The sequence below is a fragment of the Myxocyprinus asiaticus genome, chromosome 12, assembly GCF_019703515.2.
Source record: "Myxocyprinus asiaticus isolate MX2 ecotype Aquarium Trade chromosome 12, UBuf_Myxa_2, whole genome shotgun sequence".
NCBI lineage: Eukaryota > Metazoa > Chordata > Actinopteri > Cypriniformes > Catostomidae > Myxocyprinus > Myxocyprinus asiaticus.
This window is the reverse complement of record NC_059355.1, coordinates 39,089,525-39,112,272: the sequence shown is the minus strand read 5'-3', so window position 1 is coordinate 39,112,272 and position 22,748 is coordinate 39,089,525. Positions and strand designations below refer to the sequence as shown.

At 37.1% G+C, this 22,748-nt stretch overlaps 1 protein-coding gene across 3 annotated transcripts in view; it reads right to left on the bottom strand.

Annotated features, from left to right (window-relative positions):
• The window catches only part of LOC127449106 (semaphorin-3F-like), a 67,977-nt gene extending 62,598 nt beyond the window's left edge, over nucleotides 1-5,379 (bottom strand). For 2 of the 3 annotated variants that reach the window (XM_051712275.1, XM_051712277.1), the window contains exons 1-2: nucleotides 5,108-5,379; nucleotides 4,125-4,297 (exon numbers count right to left, since the gene is read on the bottom strand). In XM_051712275.1, the coding sequence (XP_051568235.1) occupies nucleotides 4,125-4,297; nucleotides 5,108-5,154 (220 nt within the window). In that variant the 5' untranslated portion in view covers nucleotides 5,155-5,379. Of the gene's footprint in view, nucleotides 1-4,124; nucleotides 4,298-5,103 lie in introns of all 3 variants that reach the window. The other variant, XM_051712276.1, reaches the window with a different exon arrangement.
• Between the last annotated feature and the right edge of the window lie 17,369 nt (nucleotides 5,380-22,748).

Here is a 22,748-nt window from a genome sequence, read left to right as displayed (position 1 = left end):
TCTAATGACACAGCACAAGTACAAAACCAAAACAGGATCCCACTAAGCTTGAAGTCGTTTGTGGAAGAGCACAGAATGTTTAGTGAGTGCAAGCCCTCAACAAATGTAGCCTTTTTCACAAAGGAAGGAACATGTTTTGAGAGTTTAGTAAAAGCTGTTGGGCCAAGGAAAAATTATGACCCATCCAAAGTGCTTCTACTATGTCCACGCAAGTCAGACTAGTTTTATTTTTCATTTTTTTATTTAATCTTTTCTTGCACTGTGATATTTTGATATACTCTAGACAACTCTCAGATTATATTTTCTCATATCACAAAGTTGGAATATCCCCTTCAGTGCATGGATATAATGTAGTATGTTCTCCCATGTATATCATGGCACACAAGAGTGGTCAATGTCCAAGTTGACGAACAGAAGTACACTTGGAAGTAAAGCGCTGCTCAACCTGGGAATAAAATTATGATAAACCTGCACTGTTATAAAGGAGAAATAAAGGATGCATAGTCCTGGAAAATCATCTACCAAAACAAGAATATTCAGGGGGAAAAAATAAAGATAGTACAGAGAATCCCAAGGGAAATACTCTTTCAGAACTAAAAACTAATTGCATTGCTTAGCCAACCAAGAGCCATACGCAAACCCCTAAAGACCCAACATGAAATCCAATTCCCTTTGCATGGGTTAAACTCACAGTCACACAGTGACAAGCAAATGTTAAATTCAGGTCCTTACTGGTAGGCAGACAGCATCTCAAGGAGCGTTCGAAAACCAATTAAAGTAGCACAATAACGGGCAATAGAAGGGGAAATTAGTTCAGGCAGCAGACTGTGAAAACTCCCCGAATTAGAAAAGTGAAATAGACAGGTAACCCAAGAAGGGAAGCAGCTTGCTCAGCACTTTATCAGCAAAAACTGAAGGCCCACTGTTTATTGAAGGCCTGGGCCTTTTATTGAAAACTAACAACCTAGCACAGGAATAGTTCACTCAGAAATTATAATTCTGTCTTAAATTACTCACCCTCATGTCATTCCAAATTTTTCCTGTGACTTTCTTTCTTCCGAGGAACACAAAATGAGCTATTTATTTAGCAGAATGTCCTACTCTTTTCCCAACCTAGTCTTATAGAATGAACATTACAGTAACTACATTTTTGTGAACTGACACTAGAGGCCCTACAAAAACTGTTTTATTCACTTTCACACAAATCAGGACTACAGCTGCTGATTATGACTTTATAAACACTTTTTTGCACTATTACTCACACACTGCTACTGTATGTTATGATCTCCATCATTTAAAAAACGAGACATTTTAATGCTTGTATTACAGGCCCACCTACATTTACAACACACTTATTCCTATATGATCAGCTTCTGCAGTAGCTAACCTGATAGATTGTTGGACTTTGGACTGGGAAGACAACGGTTTGAGCCACCAGCTGACACAAGACACGGAAGTGTCATAGAAGCAACATGAAATGAGGTGGTTGCTTCTGAAAATGTGCTTTTTAGCACTATCGGTTAGGCTTAGGTTAAAATTTTAGGTTAGGGAGGTACGTTTTACTCATTAAAACCTAATATCTAATATTCTAATATCTCAGGGTACGTTTACACGACAACAATGTACTAAAAACGGAAATTTTTTTCCTTTGCATTTTTGAAAAGTTTCACGTACAGACGACAACGTTGTAAAAACGATCCCCGTTTACACGGATCCACGAAAATGACTAGAAACGCTGTATTATGCATGCCAGGCCAGTAGCTGACGATGTCACTTTGTAAAGAAACACTACGCACCTGTGCACATAAGCATTCTTCCACAGAGCGGTGAATATAAACAATGAAGATGGTGATCGCTGGTCGTAGTAGTGATGCAGTAAATCTACACTTTGCTGGAGAAGCATCAATAAACTCAAAATCTTGAGCAGCACAAACACAGTCCTGTAGTCTGCCATTGTAGTTTTGAATGTCTCGCGCGTTGTTTTGAAGTACTTGTGCGCATGCCTATAGACTGAACACGTAATACGCGTGCGCATGACGTCATCATTATCACAAATTTGCATTTTTGTATGTTTACACGGAGACGATAAAAGCATCGTTTTCAAAAACTTGCACTTTGAAACCGTTTTCAAAAGTTTGCGTTTTCAGGCCCCAAAACGCTGTTGTCGTGTAAACGAACAGCCAAAACACATAAAAAGTTTTCCGTTTTTAGTTGAAAATGTTGTCATGTAAAAGGCCCCTCATATTCACCTTAAAATCCTTGTTTGATTATGACACCTTTTCACTTGCTTTTGGCACCCGCTACTGGACATTTCACTGGGAACTACAGCAAAATGTGTAATGAAGTACATCATATCCTTTTGCAAAACTTTTGCTATGGTCACCTAATGAGATCAAACTGTCATTTCCACACAATGAAGGTGAATGATGACCACCATAATATCTTAAATTTCAGTCATAAAAAGCTATCATATGGCCTTAAAAGAGTTGAAAAATATAGTGCAGGGATTAAAAGCTGTAGGGACAACTATTATGATGCTTTGTTGTCCTTTCTAGAGCTTGACAAGTGAAAACCCTGGTCCCCATCTGCTTTCATTATATGGTAGAGAGCAGCTTAGACATTCTGCTAAACTTTTCCTTTGGCGTTCCACTGAACAAAGTAAGTACTATGGGTTTGGAAAGGCGTGAAGGTGAGTAAATGATGGCAGAATTTTTATTTTGGGGTTAACAATTAGGAATGGAACCGATACGATACCTGGATCGGTATCGGGTCCGATACTGACGTTTTTACCCGGATCAGGTATCGGTCCGGCCAGCCCGATCCAAATCCGATACCACATGTTGGTCATTGACGTTACTGTCAAGTTCAAAGAATGACATAACCTTCAAATCACCATTAAAGTAGTCCATATAACTTGTGCATTTTATTCAGGCTCTTACAGTCATCCAAAAGCTTTGTGAATTGCAAAAGGCTGTTTTTAATAATAAATATACAGTCAGCATGCACAGCTAAGTCTCTGGCACCACGCTTTACTGAACGAGCGCCGCTCTGCTGACACACACACATATAAACACGCACAAAGGCTCGTAAAGCGCTGCTTAGCGCAATATGTGGTCGCTCCACACAAACTCCATCTCAGATGTAGATAATAATAATAATTATTATAATTATTATTTTACTATACATTGGTAATACATTTCAGTTGTAATGTCTTAAGGCTTTTATTTTAAAATAAAATAAAGTCTGTGTTTGAGTGTTTGTAAGCTAATTCACAGTAGTGTCATACGCTTCTCATTCAGCATCTGGTAAAATGCTTGTCCGGTGCCATTCTCAATGCATGTTATAGGTGGACCGAACTATTGATCAAATTGGGTTCCAAAAAATTACTGTGTGATTGAAAAGTGAACTGATATATTAATAAAACTAAAATCAAATAAATAAATAAATAACAGAGAGAAAGAGAGAGATCTGAAACCATTTACAAGTCCAGATTCAAGTTACAATGTGTAAAGAGAAATTGCTTCTTTTCTACAGAGGACTTTCACTGGAATTACTGTTATTTTTGTTGTTGCATCCTGCAGACTAGTTAACAAAGTTTTGCACATGCTCTTATGTAATTGTTTTTGTTCTCCTATTTTATAATGAAATAATGTATTGTTAGAGGTTTTAGTTTCTTCACACAAAGAGTACTCCCAAACAGTTCCACACAGTGAATTATAGATGTCCTAAACTCATTAAGAAAAAAACAACACTGGTATCGGATCGGGATCAGTATCGGCCATTGCTGAGAGTTCAGATATCGGAATTGGATCGGAAGAGAAAAAATGGTATCGTTCCATCCCTATTAACAATCCCTTTTAGCCCAACAGTATAGTAACATATAAGCAACAACAAAACAAGAACATTATGAGATTCGGGTTTCCTTGGGAACAATAAGTAACAAAAATAACAATGCATTTTCCCATGCAGTCTATATCACTTCCATGTATTTATTTATATATTTGTTTATTATTCTGCAGGCAAGCAGTGGCTCTCACAGAAGCAGTCTCCAGCAGAGGCTGTGAGCATCCACAGAGCAACAGTGTCAAAGTCAGATAAAGCCAGACGGAAGAGATGCGTCCTACCTTTGAAGGGCAGGAAGACTCGTGGAGCAGAGGCGGGTGGAAGGGAAGACAAAGGACTGCTGTGGACAGAGACAGCTGAGAACACATAGACCAGAAGGGTCCGCAGCAGCACCAAAGTCCCGGCACCCCGCATGATCGCTTTACCCAAAGAGCCACAAGGGATTTCTTCGGACCTGCACGGGGTAGGGAGGAGAAAGTGGGTGAGGGTCAACATTAAGCACAAATACGAATGTGCTGAAAGAGTTAAATCATTGCATTCACGGTTGTTACAGAGTCTGTTGTTATCAATTTATCCGTTTATATACTGTCATTTTGGTATGATCTTTGCACCTGAAACCTTAATTTTCTGTTGCACGTGCTTTCGCGCTGTCTACAACTGTTTGTTTTTTTGTTTTTTCATCTCAAATCTAATTAAAAGACAGGTACATCATCAGCACACTGTGATTAGTTGCCTGCTAAAGATGTAACTGGAATCAATTCAGTTATCAATAGCAGTGTAATTTCCATTTTAAGCAGTCGATAAATCATTAAGAATATTTATTCTGTTTTCAGTCACGCGCAATGGACTCATCCTCTTCAAAAATGAATAATAAAGTATAAAAATCTGCGACAGAAACATAGCAGATTAAAAAAAAAGTATAAATATATAAATTAAATAATTAAACAAATAGCTTAAATATGAATAATAATAACTCAAATTAATCAAATAATAAAATAAATGTACAAAAAAATCTGCGAATAACAGCTGTGCTGTGAAACATCAGATCTTCTGCTAAACAAGTGTTTGTAACACCGCGGATGCTTCATGTTTAGTAAAGGAGGCATGTTGTTTATATATTGGTGGAGGAATTACATTTGTTTATTTGCAGGATGGCAAGTTTTAAATATATATATATATATATATATATATATATATATATATATATATATATATATATATATATATTAAAATAAACTGGAATTAACAGAGCACTCTCACCTACAAGACGTCCGTCACAAGCGATCCTGTCTGTTCCAATGTGCAAATCATTTGCAATCCAGTCAAAAACAATCTGTCCAATATGTCAGAAGTAAAGCGTCCGTCATTCAGGGAATGGACATGTCCACAAAGTAGTCGCTCCTTTAAAGTAATTTCTCTGGCTCTGACACCGTGTTAGCTTGAATGAATTGCCCGTATACTTCTCTGTGTGAGTTTTTAAACCCGTCTCATATGTTTTTGTCCAAGCAGAAGCAGTGTTGTGTGGTGCGCTCTTCAGGTCCACTGACTGTCTGTGTCTGCTACTGAAGTAGTCTGCTGGCAGGTGGATGAGGCGCTGTGACTCCCCCTGGGCGGAGACTTACCTTAAAAGTAACACCCATTTATGTTTTGTATGCAGTTAGACATTGTGAATACATACAGCGAAATCGAAACAAAAACACACGAGATATTCGCAATGGTGGCGCAGTTATTTTCAGTAACTGCACTTGCACCAGATTATCACGCGCAAACATGCGTACGCCTTGTTCGCGCTTTCTCCTGCTCGCGCTAGCTCTACTGTCACCCTGGGCAACGCCCACGCGATACACGCGCTCACAACAGTAGCGTACAGTTATAATGAGATAAAAGGCAACATTTTCAGTGCATTGTTCTGAAAAGAAAAACAGTGTCTATAATTATAATTCTATCTATATTTTCGTTGGAGTACTACTTCATGTCCAATATAAAAACTGGGTCCTGAAGCAAAGCCAGCTGACAACCACTGCTTTATAGCATAGATGCTAATCTATTGCATTCTGACTGATCAGCATGGAAATAAAATTATAATAGAATTGCATTGTTAAAAAGGAGACATCAGGGATGCATAGTCCTGGAAAATAGGCAATTACAAATAGGACTGTAACAAAAAAAAAAAAACATTCCAAAGGGAAATACTCTTTGTATAATAACATTAATAATAAACCCCATTTAACCCCGTTGAATTATATCTATATTTTGGCAGTGTTTAGCCCCAACATCAATGGGGCTTTTATCCCAAAGAGGCCTACTATCCTTTCACTTTTTTAGCAGTTACTGAAAATATGTCGATATAATTATACAAAACTGAAAGTTGATGCTGAGCTACTAAGTTGACCTAACGTCATTTTTTAAATGTTGCTGATTAATGTAGCTAACGAGAATCTCTGAAATAAATACTGAGGCTATACATAGGCTATATATTGAGAAAATAGACTTACGACTTATATATAGCCTGTGCAAGAATCTCAGAGATTCCCATTAGCTACAATAATCTGCAACATTAAAAAAATTCAGTATCTAAAAATCAACTTTTTGACATTGCACGTATGGATCAGGAAAATTTGCTGTGTATACAGTATCACAGCAGTAATTAGTGATGTGGTGTTTGTTGTGATTTAGTGAGTCATGTAATACTGAATCCATGACAGCATATTATTTATTCAAACTTTCTCTCTTCTGTTCTTGTACTTTTATGCAAGAATTCCCAATCCATAACAGCAAGTAAATATAATGGTATTTTATGCAATTATTTTGTTGGAGAGAATGGCATGTTAGAGCAGAACACATGAGGATTATGTGAGATTTGCTGTGGCTTTTCTGCAGTCACGGTGTAGATGCAGCGGTGCTAATTTGTGGAGATTTGAAATACATTTTAATGCAACATGCCCTCTCAAAGTCCCTCTGTACAATTTCACATCAGCATAGCAGAGCACTGGAGTCAGAAGTGCAGTGGGGATGTTGAATGGATGATGTGTACAAGGATTTATGCAAAAAGGCGCAGCTTGATTTTTGACCATGTTTGCGCAAAACAGCCAGCATTCGTCCAAATTGGTGCCAGTCAGGACCATTTGTAATTTATGGATAAACTGCAAAACCCACACCATACTCAACAGAAATACACAAATACAGAAATACACTTTCCTTAAAAATATTCCATGAATTATATTTTCTTCTGTTTTCCTTTACTGTTTAATGTTGAGTTTACAACGAATTACCTTGAGGAAAAAGACAGATTGAGACTGAGAGAGATTTATTGAGTGAGGGTGGTTAGTGTTGCATTGCTCAGCTGACCCAATATTACATATGCAATTTGTCCCTTTGTAATTTGTATCTTATTGTTTTGACTGGCCTGGTTTATCAAAACCAACATTTCTTTCTCAAATATCATGTTATTCTTGTTATTTGTGCTTCAGTCTCCTAAATTAATAAAGGACACAATATGTAATTACATTCATCTAATAACAAAAGTTAATAGGTCTGCATTATAATGAGCCTTTTATGTAATTAGAAATAAAAGTATATATATATTAATAAGGCAAACAATGAAAAACATGGGCTGAAGTTTATATCAGTCGAATAGCTCTTTCAGTGATATCTGATAAATCTAAGCTTTTTCTTTGAAGCTGGAATGTGAGTGCAAGGTTTCTCTCCCTCTCTCTGATGAAGCCAGTGAAGAAGCACAGATGAAGATAGGGAGATAAGATAGAGAGATTTCTTTCTCTCAACACCTGACTGTCTGCAAGCGAAGCATGTCATTCTGTGTTTGTGAGTGTGAATTTACACAGAAAGGGAAGCAGACAGAATTCTGAAGTCTTAATAACCAAAATTACTAATTGTGCCTGTGTTTCAAAAGCTTTGGCAATGGAGACCATATGTTGCAAATAGGGCGGCAACTAATGATTATTTTGATAATAGATTAATCTAACGATTATTAGAACGATTATTCGACTATTAGTCAATTATTGCAACTAATCATTAGCTCTTAACCGATAATTCAGCTTGTGCCCTGACTTAAAAGGTTGTATTAAACGTGCTTACTAACAATAAAGAGGACAAAATCATCTTTTAAAAATACCTCTAAATGACATTCACTGAATTAAAGGGGAAAAAATACTTTTTATTAAGTTTAATTCAGCAAAGACATTCACTGCAAAAAATCCTGTTGTTATCAAGTGTTTTTGTCTTGTTTTCCATTTAAAATTGTCTAAAAATCCTTAAAACAAGATACATTTACTTGAGAAGCAACATATAAGATATTTAGGCTTGCTTTAAGAAAATGTATCTTAAATATAAGTGTGTTTTGTAAATGTGTATTTTTTCACTTGGTTATACTTCTGCGAGTGCAGTAAAGACAAAATACACTTATATTCAAGATCTATTCTCTAAAAGCAAGTCTAAATATCTTATATGCTGCTTCTCAGGTGAATGCATCTTTTTAAAAGATTTTTAGATATTTTTAAATATTTGTTTTTTAATATTATATTTAACATTCTCAGATAACAATTTTTCTTCTGCAGTATAGCTGCTAAAGAAAATGTACGTTGTTTTAAAGGAGTTTTAGATATTTGTATTGGAAAACAAGTCAAAAAAAAAACTAATCAAAAACGTATTTTGTTGCACTGTATAATGGGGTGAAGACTCTCTCAACATTCTGTTCACTTAAATCCATTTTTAATTCACAAAAACAAACACTTTCTTATTAATAAAGCTGTGTATTACCAGTTTTCTTCATGACAGTGACACATGTTTCAATAAATCACGAGCCATCACGTTATAATCTAGCTGCATTAAGCATGCACGCTCAAGGGATGAGTGTCCCCGTGACTGAGTGTGCATCAGCCGGGTTCATTTTCAATCCCCCCGCCTTAGATTGGGACATTCACGCAACTCATAGAAGAGGTGCTGACCACACAGAGACATGGCAGTTTCGCAGTTTGTAGTTATTTACATAATCTGCTTCCGTATTATTTTAACTTATAAAGTTAAAGCTAATAAAGCTTTAACGCATTAAATATAACAGCATTTAAGATGTAATGCCGGGGTGAGATCCGGCTCCACTTATTCCACAACGAGAGTGCTTCTGTATTTACTTATTTTGTATTTTGGCATTATATTTCCCTCATACTTTGCGATCTACTTCACCTGAAGCTGGTTGGAAAGTTTGGAGTGCGTCTGTGAGCTGTTTTCTTCCTCTCCTCAGTCAGGCACGAACTGCAGTGCTGCTCTTTTGCGTCATCATTAGAGTTTAATGTGATCTTATGTTACATTAAATGAGATCAAACGACTATTCAACAACGAAAATTTTTGTAGGACAATTGTTTATTTCGACGTTGCTGATAACATCGACTAATCATTTCAGCCGTAGTTGCAAACAACAATATCCTTGAATATGAAATATGAGGACTATTCTGTGAGAGCATGTGAGCTGTGAGTACTTTAAGTGAGAGCATGTGAGCTGTACTCTGGTAACAATCAGCTCAAGCAGACAGATAACAGGTGTGAGCCAGGATGACAATGACACAGCAATGCAGAATGGCCTTGATTTTCTCAAACCAAGCCAAGGCAATTACCACTCTCAGCTCAGTAAAGCATCTCATTATCTCTGCATCAGCAGTCAGTCAAATCTCATGTGTGTGAGGATATTCCAGTCAATTTCATATGATTTTGTGCTGATGCAAAGAACTGAGATGGAGATGTACAAATGATGGTGGATTAAGTTTGATGGATCTGTAATTTATTCAATAAAGACGGATAGTTTATTCATTAGATTTAGTATGATCCAAACCAATCAAAGCTGTTAAAGGAAATCTTTGCCCAGAAATGAAAATTCCATCATTGTTCCAAACCCTTATGACTTTCATTCTTCCGTGGAGCACAAAAGGAGATGCTAGGATATTGCATCTCCTAAAGTAAATAAAGTTATATGTGTTTGGAACAACATGAGGGTGAGTAAATGCTAACAGAATTTCTGTTTTGGGTGATCCTTTAAAGCAATAGTTCACCCAAAAATCTCATTATTTACTCACTTCCATCACATCATTCTTCTGCAGAACACATATGAACATTTTTAAAAGAATATCTCAGCTCTGTAGGTCTATACAATACAAGTGAATGGTGGTCGAAACTTTAAAGTTCCAAAAAGTGCATACAGTAAAGGCAGCATTAAAGTAATCCACATGACTCCAGTGGTTAAATCCATGTCCTCAGAAGTAATATGATAGGTGTGTGTGAGAAACAGATCAATATTTAAGTCCTTGTTTACTATATCTCCCCACCTTTGACCAGCCCGACCAGTAGGTGGCGATGTGCAGGAAGAATGTGAATCACCAAAAAACTAAAGACTAAAACTAATGTGGAAGTGAAAGTGCAGATTTATAATAAAAAAGGACTTAAATATTTATCTGTTTCTCACCCACACCTGTCATATCGTGGATTTAACCATTATGGAGTCATATGGATTACTTTTATACTGCCTTTAAGTGCTTTTTGGAGCTTTAAAGTTCTGGTCACCATTCACATGCATTCTATGGACCTGCAGAGCTTAGATATTCTTCAAACAATCTTGTTTGTGTTCTGCAGAAGAAAAATCTTGCTCACTGTTTAAAACTGTCTACTTGAGTTAATTTATTTTCCATAATCTCAGAATATAGAATCTTTTTTCAATGTAATTTATATCTTTAAGCCTGTGATCTTAACATTTAATGTATGGCTATTACGATTGCTGAGCAGCTTTTTCCATTTTAATTATCTGAATTATTTTCTGTGGCTCTTTGTGACTCTTCATAATCTCCTTTATGATTATCATTTAATTCCATGATTGTACAACCAGATGCTAGGTCATTTAGATCCAATTAAAATGACATTCAAAAGAGAGAGATTTCTCTGGATTTTTATGGTGTGTTAGAGTCAGATATGGAATACTGTTAGTTGGTTCCATGGCCTCATCGTACATTCTCTTTGATAATAGTAAAAAAAGAGTATGTCTGGGTAAAAATGGATGGATCCTGTTGAGGGCATTAGATTAGAATGGAAAAACGCTTATCTCATAAAATCAAGGAAAAGTTGGACTGGAGGAAATGACAAATCTTTTGTAGTTACTTCAACGATGGAGGTCAAGGAAAAGTTGTCTACTTCCTATTTTCCTTAACAGTTAAAGATGTAGGTAACCAATACATTCTGAATACTATGTCAGAATTATAAACATTTTTCATTTTGGACACAGTCTCTTATTCCCTCTGACAAATATGCTGATTTATTGATTTAGGTAAACTCAAACTAATTAAAATGCTGCATTTTGGCATAAATATGTCAAACATTCCAAAAGCTAAACCTTTTATGACACACTCATAGTTACTGATATGTACTGTAAACATCATAAATAGTGCTGTTTCGTGCATGGTCATGGAAAGGATCACACACACTTGATCAAGTTCATAAAAGTCAGTGATTACTTTTGCCTGATTTCCTTCAAGGCTTCCAGGAATATGCATGTTTGCTCACACACACACACACACACACACACACACACACACACACACACACACACACACACACACAAACAGGTCAAATCACCTCTGAAGCATGTAATGACTGATCATGCTGATACTTCAGTCACAGCACAGGAGCTGCCACTGCTTTTACCTGTGAGAAAACACATTATAAATGCACAGCCTCCTTCGCCACTCTCAGCACACCAGCCTGCTGTTCATTAGCATTTAAATGGGAAAAATATAGTCGTGTTTGGCTGCAAGTCAAATACCTACAGCAAAGAAATGAGTGACTTTGGTGGACTTCCCATAAAATCCTATGTCTCTACTGAATTTACCCAGGGGTGGATGTAGTCATTGGTGACATGATTACATCTTGATAATATATTAAAAACAATGAAAGAATTGTGCACAATAATGGATTACTGTAAAACAGTAGATAGGGTAAATTTTAATGTCATGTAAAACTAAACATTTAATCTGTTGATCTTGACGAACCAGACAGAAGTCCTAAACAGATGCCAATGAGGATGGTGGGACAGTTCACCCAAATTTATAATTATCTAATTATTTATAAACCCTCATGCCATCTCAAACACGTATGACTTTCTTTATTCTCTGGATTACAATGAAGATATTTTGAAGGATGTATATGTTTTTGTCCATACAATGTACTGTAAGTCAATGGGGTCCAAAACATCAAAGCTCGAAAAAGGACATAAAACCAGCATAAAAGTAATCCATCTAACTCAGGTGGTTTAATGCATTTCTTCCTAAATGAAACTATCGCTTTGGGTGAGAAACAGACCAAAATGTAAGTCCTTATCCACTATAAATTTTGACATCCAGCCAATTGGAACACAGTGAAGGCTTCAAGATGGTGATTCTTTGGCTTTGAATTTTCTAGTGCTTACAATCAACCTTTTGACGAACGTGGTACATATTAAAAGTATCCTAAAAAAAACTCTGAAACACCTGATGCTATCATTTTAACTTGCATCTGCATTTAATTTCAACATAGCCCAAATGGGCATGAAAAACGCAAACCTGGCAACACTGTGTCTGTTATAAGTACAGTGCTCTGTGCATGTGTCACTCACGATGATGTGTGAATGACCATCTCTCATGAACGTACCAAGGAGTTTACAGATGTTAACATTTATAGTAAATGAGGATTTCAGTCCGTTTCTCACCCAAAGTGATCAGATCGCTTCAGAAGACATGAATTAAAACACTCTAGTCGTATGGATAACTTATGCTGCCTTTATGTCCTTAAGGAGCTTGAAAGTTTTGGACTCCATTTGACTTACATTGTATGGACAAAAACATCTCATACATCCTTCAAAATATCTTCTTTTGTGTTCCACACAAAAGAAGATATTTGAGACAAATGATAAGATTATAATAATTTTTGGGGGAACTTTCACTTGATAATATGGTATGCACTCCTGTGAGCAACACAGTCACCATATGACAATGAGCAATTATCATGCTTATGGAGTACATACAAAAGGTTCCTGTCAAGATTTAGCCCTTTAACCTTAACACGAGAGCTTTATCTCATTACCTGATCTGTATTTTGAGTTATGGAAAGACATGCTTCTGTGCCTGAAAGATCAATCTGTTGATATTTGGAACATGTAGCTTTCAAAGATGATAGCCTAGTTGTGATGATAACTTGATCTTTTCCAGATCCTCTTCTGGTTTAGCCAGTCTAAAACTGTTGCAAGGGAAAGGTTTAAGTTAAGGTTATGCATGTCTCATGTTACCCACCTCAAAGAAGCCAGATCACACTTTAATAATGTTTTGTCTGTGGTTTCCTTGGTGGTTTTTGTGACATCCTCTGTGTTTTGTGATTTTCTGAGTACTATCCCTTTTACAGTAAATACAGGAACACTGAGTGAGCATCACTGAATTTTCCTTTTCCCAGGACTTAAACCAAATGCTTCACTTTAGTGGTCACATATGGATGAAATCATGGCTGTTAAAAACTGAGGTGACCCACGAATAACAACAATGGTTTCATTTTCAAAATGGTCCCCCATCTGAAAGAGGCTCTCTCCTCACAACATGCGGCCAGCGGGGTTGTGTAATCATCGTCTTGTCAGAGTTGGCTCTATGAATACCACCTCAAACCACCCCACAAAACCACAAACAGACCCTATTTAGACGAGTAACCCAGTGAATGCTGAGGAGGCATGCTCCAAATCTGAACTGCATTCTTGATATACAATACAATAATCCAATACTCTAGTGACCAGGAATGGGCTGAAGACATCATATTGAAGTGAGTGAAGGTGAGAGTTTCTGAAAAAGAAAAATATGTTTGGGTTGCTTCTTTTTGGGGGGTGGAAAAGAATGATCCAAGACTAGGATTTACAAGCTCTAATTCACTTGGGATTAGATGAATTAAATGAGAAAAGCAGGGAGAAAAGCAAAAACTACTGATATGGGTCACCACGGATTGCAGTCTGAAGAGTAGAAGATAAAAATTATAAAATTATAAAACATTAATATGGATAAAATACACCATAAAAGTATCATAAAAGTAGTCATTCATGCTCTATATAGCAGCTTTGTGTGAGGAGCAGAGCAAAATTTAGGTTGCTTCATGTCATTGATGTCAAACCCAACAAAGTCTCATGACAACTCATAATAATTTGTACGAGATGGTGAAATCATAAGAAATCGCACAACTTGTCGTGTATGAAAAGGTACCACCTTTATTCCCACCGAGACCAACCAATCAAAAAACAGAATTTCAAATCTAATACAGGCATCATATTTTAGCTAGCCTCCTATCCAATACTTCATTATTCACCTGTACAGTAATTTGCTTCCCTCATCTTGTTCAAAACCCATATATTTTCTTTCTTCTGTAGTGGCTACAGTCATTTTACTATTAAAATCATAGTCAGGTTTAGGGTTTGGGTAAGGGATTAGACTTTACGGTTGGGTTTAGATTTGGGTTAAGGGGAAAATTTCGGAAAAATAGCAATAACATTGTTCGCTTGTTTGTTTATTTTCTATATGGGAGTGAAAGTTGTACATTGTACATGCAAGCCAACTCATATGATTTCTTATGATTTTGCCATCTCTTACTATTATTACGACATGTCATTAGACCGGGTTTTCCAACCTGGTGCAACGTGTCTCGAAGTTTGAATATGAGATTTGAGAGCCCTAGCAGAGGCGAAGATTAACACCATTAAATGTTATTTTGGGTGAACTAATCTATTAATCCTCTGTTTAATACTTTCAGAAAGAAAAATATACTGTATGTACAGTAATAGTACAAAGTCTTGCTCTTCTGAACCTGACTTAGTAAGCACAGTTTAAGGAAAATGCTGTCCCTGTAGAAAAGTCATCTAGAAATCCTAAATATTGTATATTCACACAACTGCTTCTTTGTTGATTTGGGCTCAGCTTATATCAAGGGTTAAAATGGTTCAAGGAAGGAAAATGAAAAGGAAAAGTGAAAACGAATAAAATGTATTGCTAATCTAAACGAAATCAGGAATTAAGTCTTTTCAATCCAGATACAAAAAAAATTCAAGCTGCAAGCAGCGATGAACGGGCCATCACAACCTGGTGCACGTTGGGGCTGCTGTGCCAGGGGAATGTCACTCCAATTTTTTTTTGCATTTTTTAGCACTTAAATAATGTTAAGAGTGTATCACAGTGTAAAACATGTCATTTCCTGTTGCCAGTAGGTGGCGCTCTGACTATAACTGGATATTGGCATATAGAAGTGTTCAGGCCGGGACTCTTATAAAACATGTAAAGTTTGGAGCAGATTGGACATTTTATGTATGAGTTATAACAACTTCTATGCAGTGAAAACTCAAAAGCTTCGCAATTTGGCATGACCAAGGCCTTTAGATTAGAATAAGCAAATATGAAGTAGATCTGATGAACTCTCTAGGAGGAGTTCGTTAAAGTATGAGGCCTGGAAATGGCAAAAACTGAGCAATAATTGAAGAGAAAAATCAAAATGGCTGACTTCCTGTTGAGTTCAGTGCAAGGGTCCAAGAGACATTTTTGTAGGTACTGGCATGTTACGCAGGTGTACCATAGGTGTAGGTGAAACGTAGCGTAAAGCGCACATCTTTGAACGTTTGTAGGTGGCGCTATCAAGCCATTTTTCCACACCTAATTCTGAAACCCATATCAGATGTACATTTTTGCCACTTCTGATGTGTGTGCAAAGTTTCATGAGTTTTCGAGTATGTTTAGGCCCTCAAAAATGCGATTCATTTGGGAAAAAAATTATAAACGCCTAGAAGAACAATAGGGTCCTCACACCATCGGTGCTCGGGCCCTAAATATTAGAGGTAAAAGGTACATTTCTCAGTTGTTTCCAAGTCCTTACTGAACTATTGTAATACAGATTCTGATGCTGATGGATTTTGACTGAGAAGCAGATCTATAGTTAAAATAATGAAAACAAAATAGTAAAATAATGAAAATAAAATTATTCTGCCTGCATAAAGTGATGTTTAGTCCAAACGCACCCACGCAGTGTGTATGCAGGAGAGCGAGATTTAGGCTATTAATTTTTCAGATGGCCAGATGTATATCTGAAATATGTTCAGCATTTTTGTTATGTTAGAAACTGTTCTTCTATTTCATTCAAACCAATTAGCATTTGGAAAGGCGGCTGCGGAACACCAGACCGGAATGAAAAAATACTGTTTCTGCTCAGAACGAACCAATATGAAAAACATTTCAGTTTGGGTTTATAGATCATTTGTACCGATGGGTTGCTGTGAAGCAATTGGAAACTATGCCAAGGGCTAAGAAAAAGATATTCCAGGCTATGTGGTTATTGACCATAGGAGTTCTGTGCATTATTACTGTCAGGTCACAGATGCTGACGTTCTGTATTTGCCACTCTTGTAGGAACAGTTGCTTTCTGATTTAGGCCAGCAACATTGATGACTTTCACACACAGAGCACTGAATCACTGAGCCACATCTGAACATGTTTTAATCCCTCTGAATTAATAGCAGTTAATCCTCTTTTCAGTGGTGGACGTGAGGATGTGGATGCCATAAATACACTGACAGCTGAGGGTAAAGTAGGTGCTTTTTATGCAATTGTCTGTGCGCTACTAAAACAACTGTGACCAGCTGATCCAATTACGACATTTGTGCATTTACAGCTTTTATTAAACTATCAAATATGGTCCACTGAGATGCTTTATGAGATAAAAGTACATGGCATTTAACGTCTAAAAAACAAAGAAAATGCTCTCAAGCTCGTCTTGTTTCCCCATTGTGTGTGTAAGTATCATCAAAGTAGCTAAGTAAAACTTTGCATGACACAGCTGTTTAAATAACATTTCAGCATGTCATTCAAAGCACAAGCGTGACATTAAAAATAAGAAGCCATACGTCATGAAATGGCTTTTAAAGTGGCGTACACTAACATGTGGAGAGCAGGGAGTTGGACACACTGTTCCCTGATTAATTATATAACTCTGTGATATAAGATGGTGTAGAAACATGACAGACGTTAGTACTTGGAGAAGAATGGTGCTAGTGTTCATGACATTCTGTTTCAAAGCACTCTAACTACATAACTGTGTTCACACATCTGTTCCAGGAATTTCTAATAGAATGCATGTTTTGAAGACATGCTATCTCTTTCCCAGATGTCAACTCATAGTATGAGGAATCTGGTGTGTATGTGTGTGTGTGTGTGTGTGTGTATGTATGTGTGGTTGTGTGCATGTGCACACTCATTGTAGTTCGGATTAAACACCAAAAAATACAACATGTGGCTTTGATTTTACAGTGATGTCACAAATGCCCTTTTAATAATCCTTGAGGAATGTTTGTGATTGGCTGCAATGTGTTCCACATCTTTAACCTCCTTTAGTAAAAAAAAAAAAAAAAAAAAGAAAAAAAAAAGCCTTGATTTTCTACAGTGATAGATATGGAAAAACCTCAGTGCCCTGTCAAAGAAACATTGATTAGTGCAGCAATTAGTCATGTTTAAAAACCAAAGAACATCAGGTCCTTTCAAGTCCCAAACATCAGTAAGCTGATAATATAATATAATAATATACAATCTTATCTTTTAAAAAAGGAAAATCAGCAGGAACAAAACAGTCTGAATGTCTAGCCTTGAGACCTTTTCCTAAAATGAGTCAATAAAAACCTCTATACCTGAGCAACATTCTGCTGCATGAGCTGAACAGTTTAACCACTGTAAACTCATGTGACCACATGCTCGTTATTTCACTGGTATTCTAGGGGAAGGTTGGCACCATGCCACTCTGAATCATAAATATTTAGTTATAATGATCAGTCAAAATTTTTATTGAGTTTGCATCTTTAAATGAAGTTAAATGAAACAAGTATACAATCACAAGAGAAGGTTTACATAAAGCATAGGTAGGGTGCTACTGGGGAATGAGAAAGCATTCTCAACTTGACATGCTAATTTTCAATCAGACAAATGAGGTACTAATGAGACATGGCATTTTACACTGATGAGCTTTTGACTGATGAGGTGACATGTACATCACACACAAACACACACACACACACACACACACACACACACAACTACACTTTGTTCATTAATCAAGCCCCTAAATAGAACAATTAACACAAATAGTCAATGTTTATTACAGATACAGTATTTGTGTACAAAATCTAGAAGTTTTTGTTCCATAAAAAGGAAGAGTTCGCACAAAAAGGAAAATTTTGTAATTATTTAATCGGCTTAATGTCACATCGAACTCTTTTTCATGAGTTCGTTTGTCCACCCAGCCTCTGGAAGTGGAAATGGTAAACAGATTGTTAAAAGTAAAAATATTTGGCTTGTATAGGAGGGGCTTAAACATGATGAGCTTGAACATGTGGCTCGGCTCGAGCTCTAACTTCCCCTCATTCCAGACCACTTAAAGGTGCAATACGCCTTTTTTATTTTTTTGCCTATGTGTGAACGGCTTGTAACGCAACTTAAAAAATGAGCCTTTCCCAGACTTCTAGGTTGCCTATTAAAGCCCGTAGACTGATTTTCATGCGAAGGGAGCGGGTCACTTTTGCTGGTAAAATCCAAAGGATGTGACGTTTATGCGCACTCCTGAGAGCCTTGCCTCAGACAGTAGCTTCTCTGCCGCTATTCAACAGCGTCACTAGGTAACATTATCTTAGAGATGGAATCCAGCAAACGTCTGGCTCCCAGCACAACACCGACTCCAACACAAACTCAGAGTAAACCAAAAAAACAAAAACATTTATCTCCTGAATCCCATCTGGCTAAGCGGGAATGTGATCGTGGTTGAGCGAAAACTAGAGTGGCATTTGATTCATGGAGGGACCTTCGTTCGGTTTTGGGGATCAAAACTGACCCTGAATTGGCATTCTTCTTATTGGACAGGTAAGCTTACATAACTGCAAAGCATGTGAAATATAGTGCCATTAGGACTGATCTGTGTAATTTTAGCTAACTTGATCTTGCCTGCTAACGCTGACGAATTGCAAGCTACCTTTCTTCGTAACTTTTAAATAATTTCAACGATATTCTCTTTATACTAAAAGTCAGGCATACAGGATAAATTTAAGCAAATACGCTGGTTTCTTATTCATAGTACAACATATGATACACAAAACATACAATAGTGCAACATAACATTGCAGTGCAACAGTAAACTGTCTGGTATAGTTTGGTAGTATGTAGCTGTATGTGTGTATCAGTATGCTATGTTAGCTGATAAGTAGTTTTAGATTAGTCTCAAAGTTTGTAGTAAAAAAATCATAACTGTAATTTTAATTATGCTACCTCATCTGTCAGCATGATGCCGGTGGATCACGTTCAGTCTCTTTGTACTTTACATCATTGTTTTGACTGATGTTCGTTCACTCGCATCCCTATGGAGTGTGTGCACGAGCAACAGGTAGCTGGCTGCAGTTCACTTAACGGCCACAGGTGTCATTAATAACAAGGGTTTCTGAATCTTACATACTGCACCTTTAACAGAAGTTAGTGAAGATTAATAATGAAGGAGTAGGGGTGGTGAAGGGTTGCCAGAAGAATCGTCATGGGAGTGAGGTAAGCAGCTGCTTATACAGAATGTGCTTGCATTATGATTGACAGGACTATCTTGACAAGTTCCTCCTGAACCTTTGTTTAGAACTCCATTTAACATGTCTTCACAGGGTTTATTTGCCATAAAATGGAGGCAAATATTTATTCCGTTCAGTCAAGCTCCAAAAAACAAAAACAAAAAAACAGAAAACCCACAATAGTACGAAATAGAAACTGACAATTGTGTGAAATTGAAGTTGTTATTTACTCTCAAATTAAATCAGTTATAAAGTGCTGAACACAAACATTGCCGTCAAATATAAGCCAAGAACATCAAACCTCATTGGTTCTTGCGACATGACTTCAAAATGTTTGGTCATGAGGTGCAAAAAAAAATGAAATATACAAAATTAAACAAAAAAATGAAAATTGATCTGTACTTTGTTTTGACATAAAATACATAAACTGTGACATAAATGTGTTGAGTTAATAGGGATAAAAACACTTGTTGTGTTCAGTAGCGTGTCTACGTGCAGCAACTCATGCATATCACAAAAATTCTAACTCACTAACACGTGCACTCACACACTAAATAAAGAGCGTCGGACATAGATGGCCTAACACATGGTTTTTATTTGTGAAATCATATTGTATGGAACTCATTAAAATAGGTGTGCAGGTCAAGCTTTGATAGACAGCAAGATGTCAATTGTCTGCTAAACAGAGTGCATTACCATTTTAAGGAATGCCTCCCTAATCCCACAGGTCAAACCATATAATAAAGAGCGTCTTCTTTTTTATTGCTAATCATGTCACTGATGGCGACTGATGGTCAAAATATGGTTTTCTTATTTCTGAACACCAAAAACTACACCATTCTGAAAATGTGAGATTTTCTAAAAGCAACAAGAGCTCTTCAGTATTTAAAAGCTAGAAATTTCATTTACACCTCAGGTTGTGTCAGACATTAGCTGATGCATAAGGTGCATTTGTCACTTCACACATTCTCAGTCTTAATGCTTGTCTTACCTTCCTAATTTAAACACACATTTCTCTCTATCTCTCTTTTCTGCTTTATCAATTAGGGGAGTCCAAGGCTATAGTTGTCACACTTTTCACTCTGCCGAATATTTCTCAGGGTAGGTTTATTTTAGAAAGTCACTTTCTGTATAGACACATACCTTAATTCTTTACTGCAAAAAAAGCTACTGAACATTTCCACTGGTATTGCCCAGGAAAAAAGATACAGTTTACTGAACACATCTTGACCTGCCCCGACAGTAAGGTATGTTGTCACACTATATGAGTTAAAGGAATATTCTGTTGAGCTCAATCAACAGCATTTGTGGCAACAATCGACATAATGTTGATTGGAAGTTAATGGGGCTAATTTTGGAGGGTTTAAAGGAATGAGAAGCTTATAATTTTAGAAAGCACTTACATTAATTCCTCTGTCAAACTCATGTATTATCTGAGCTGTAAAGTTGTTTAAGTGGTACTTTTTGCAGGATTACAGGGTTAAAGGTGTTACGTCGTCATGTCATCATGGCAACAAAGTTGTACAATTGGATATAACTTTAGGTTAGTGAGCGATTTTATCACACTAAAATCCTGTTTCCAGGCATACTGTTTATGTCTCATGGCTATACTTTTAATACAGTGAGTATTTTAACGTTTACTGATTGGCCCCATTCACATCTAGTGTGAGTGCCTAATTGTAACCCAGATTTTTGCTTTTTTAAAGAAAATAAATAATTTTATTTTTTAGGTAATCAACATTATGCCACCAATGCTGTTGATTTAACTTATCTTGTTTTGAAGCTGGAATATTCCTTTAAGTTGTCACAATGAAACCAGCCAATGGGACAGCCTATTGTCGGCTTTTCAGCTAAATTTAAGTAAAAATTGCTGGAAATTTTCAATTTAAAAGGTTAAATGTCAAACTATTGTTTTAGCCAACAATATTGTAATACTGTAACTAAATTGTACAAATTTAGAACATTTAAATGCATGTTCCAAACATGTTTACATGTTTACATTAATTTGATCATGGGGGGGGGGGTGTTACCTCCCCCACATCCCTCTGGAATCTACGCCCCTGGTGACAACTAGCCCTGGTCCTACGTTTTCATTCTCTCAAACACAACCACAAAAATTTAAACATGACCCACAATCTCACTTATCTAAAGTGAACATGAGATATAACAAACGGCATACAGACTCTTCTGAGAGCTTAAATGTGCATGTACCAAAACAATAAGCACATAACTTATTTGCAACATCCTTCTCTACACCTAATTTTCTGTCTTTGTAGTTGTTCTGTTTGATCGCTGTGCCAAGCTACAGTGCATCCAGAAAGTATTCACAGCGCTTCACTTTTTCCACATTTTGTTATGTTACAGCCTTATTCCAAAATGGATTCAATTCATTATTTTCCTCAAAATTCTACAAACAATACCCCATAATGACAATGTGAAATAAGTTTGTTTGAAATCTTTGCAAATACATTAAAAATAAAAAACGAAAAAAAAAATCACATGTACATAAGTATTCACAGCCTTTGCTCAATACGTTGTTGAAGCACCTTTGGCACCAATTACAGCCTCAAGTCTTTTTGAGTATGATGCTATAAGCTTGGCACACCTATTTTTGGGCAGTTTCTCCCATTCTTCTTTGCAGGACCTCTCAAGCTCCATCAGGTTGGATGGGGAGCGTCAGTGCACAGCCATTTTCAGATCTCTCCAGAGATGTTCAATCGGGTTCAAGTCTGGGCTCTGGCTGGGCCACTCAAGAACATTCACAAGTTGTCCCGGAGCCACTCCTTTGTTACCTTGGCTGTGTGCTTAGGTTCATCTTCCAACAGGACAATGACCCTTCGCCCCAATCTGAGGTCCAGAGCGCTCTGGAGCAGGTTTTCATCAAGGATGTCTCTGTACATTGCTGCATTCATCTTTCCCTTGATCCTGACTAGTCTCCCAGTTCCTGCCACTGAAAAACATACCCACAGCATGATGCTGCCACCACCATGCTTCACTGAAGGGATGGTATTGGCCAGGTGATGAGCGGTGCCTGGTTTCCTCCAGGCATGACGCTTGCCATTCAGGCCAAAGAGTTCAATCTTTGTTTCTCATGGTCTGAGAGTCCTTCAGGTGCCTTTTGGCAAACTCCAGGCGGGCTGTCATGTGTCTTTTACTGAGGAGTGGCTTCTGTCTGGCCACTCTACCATACAGGCCTGATTGGTGGAGTGCTGCAGAGATGGTTGTTCTTCTGGAAGGTTCTCCTCTCTCAACAGAGAAATGCTGGAGCTCTGTCAGAGTG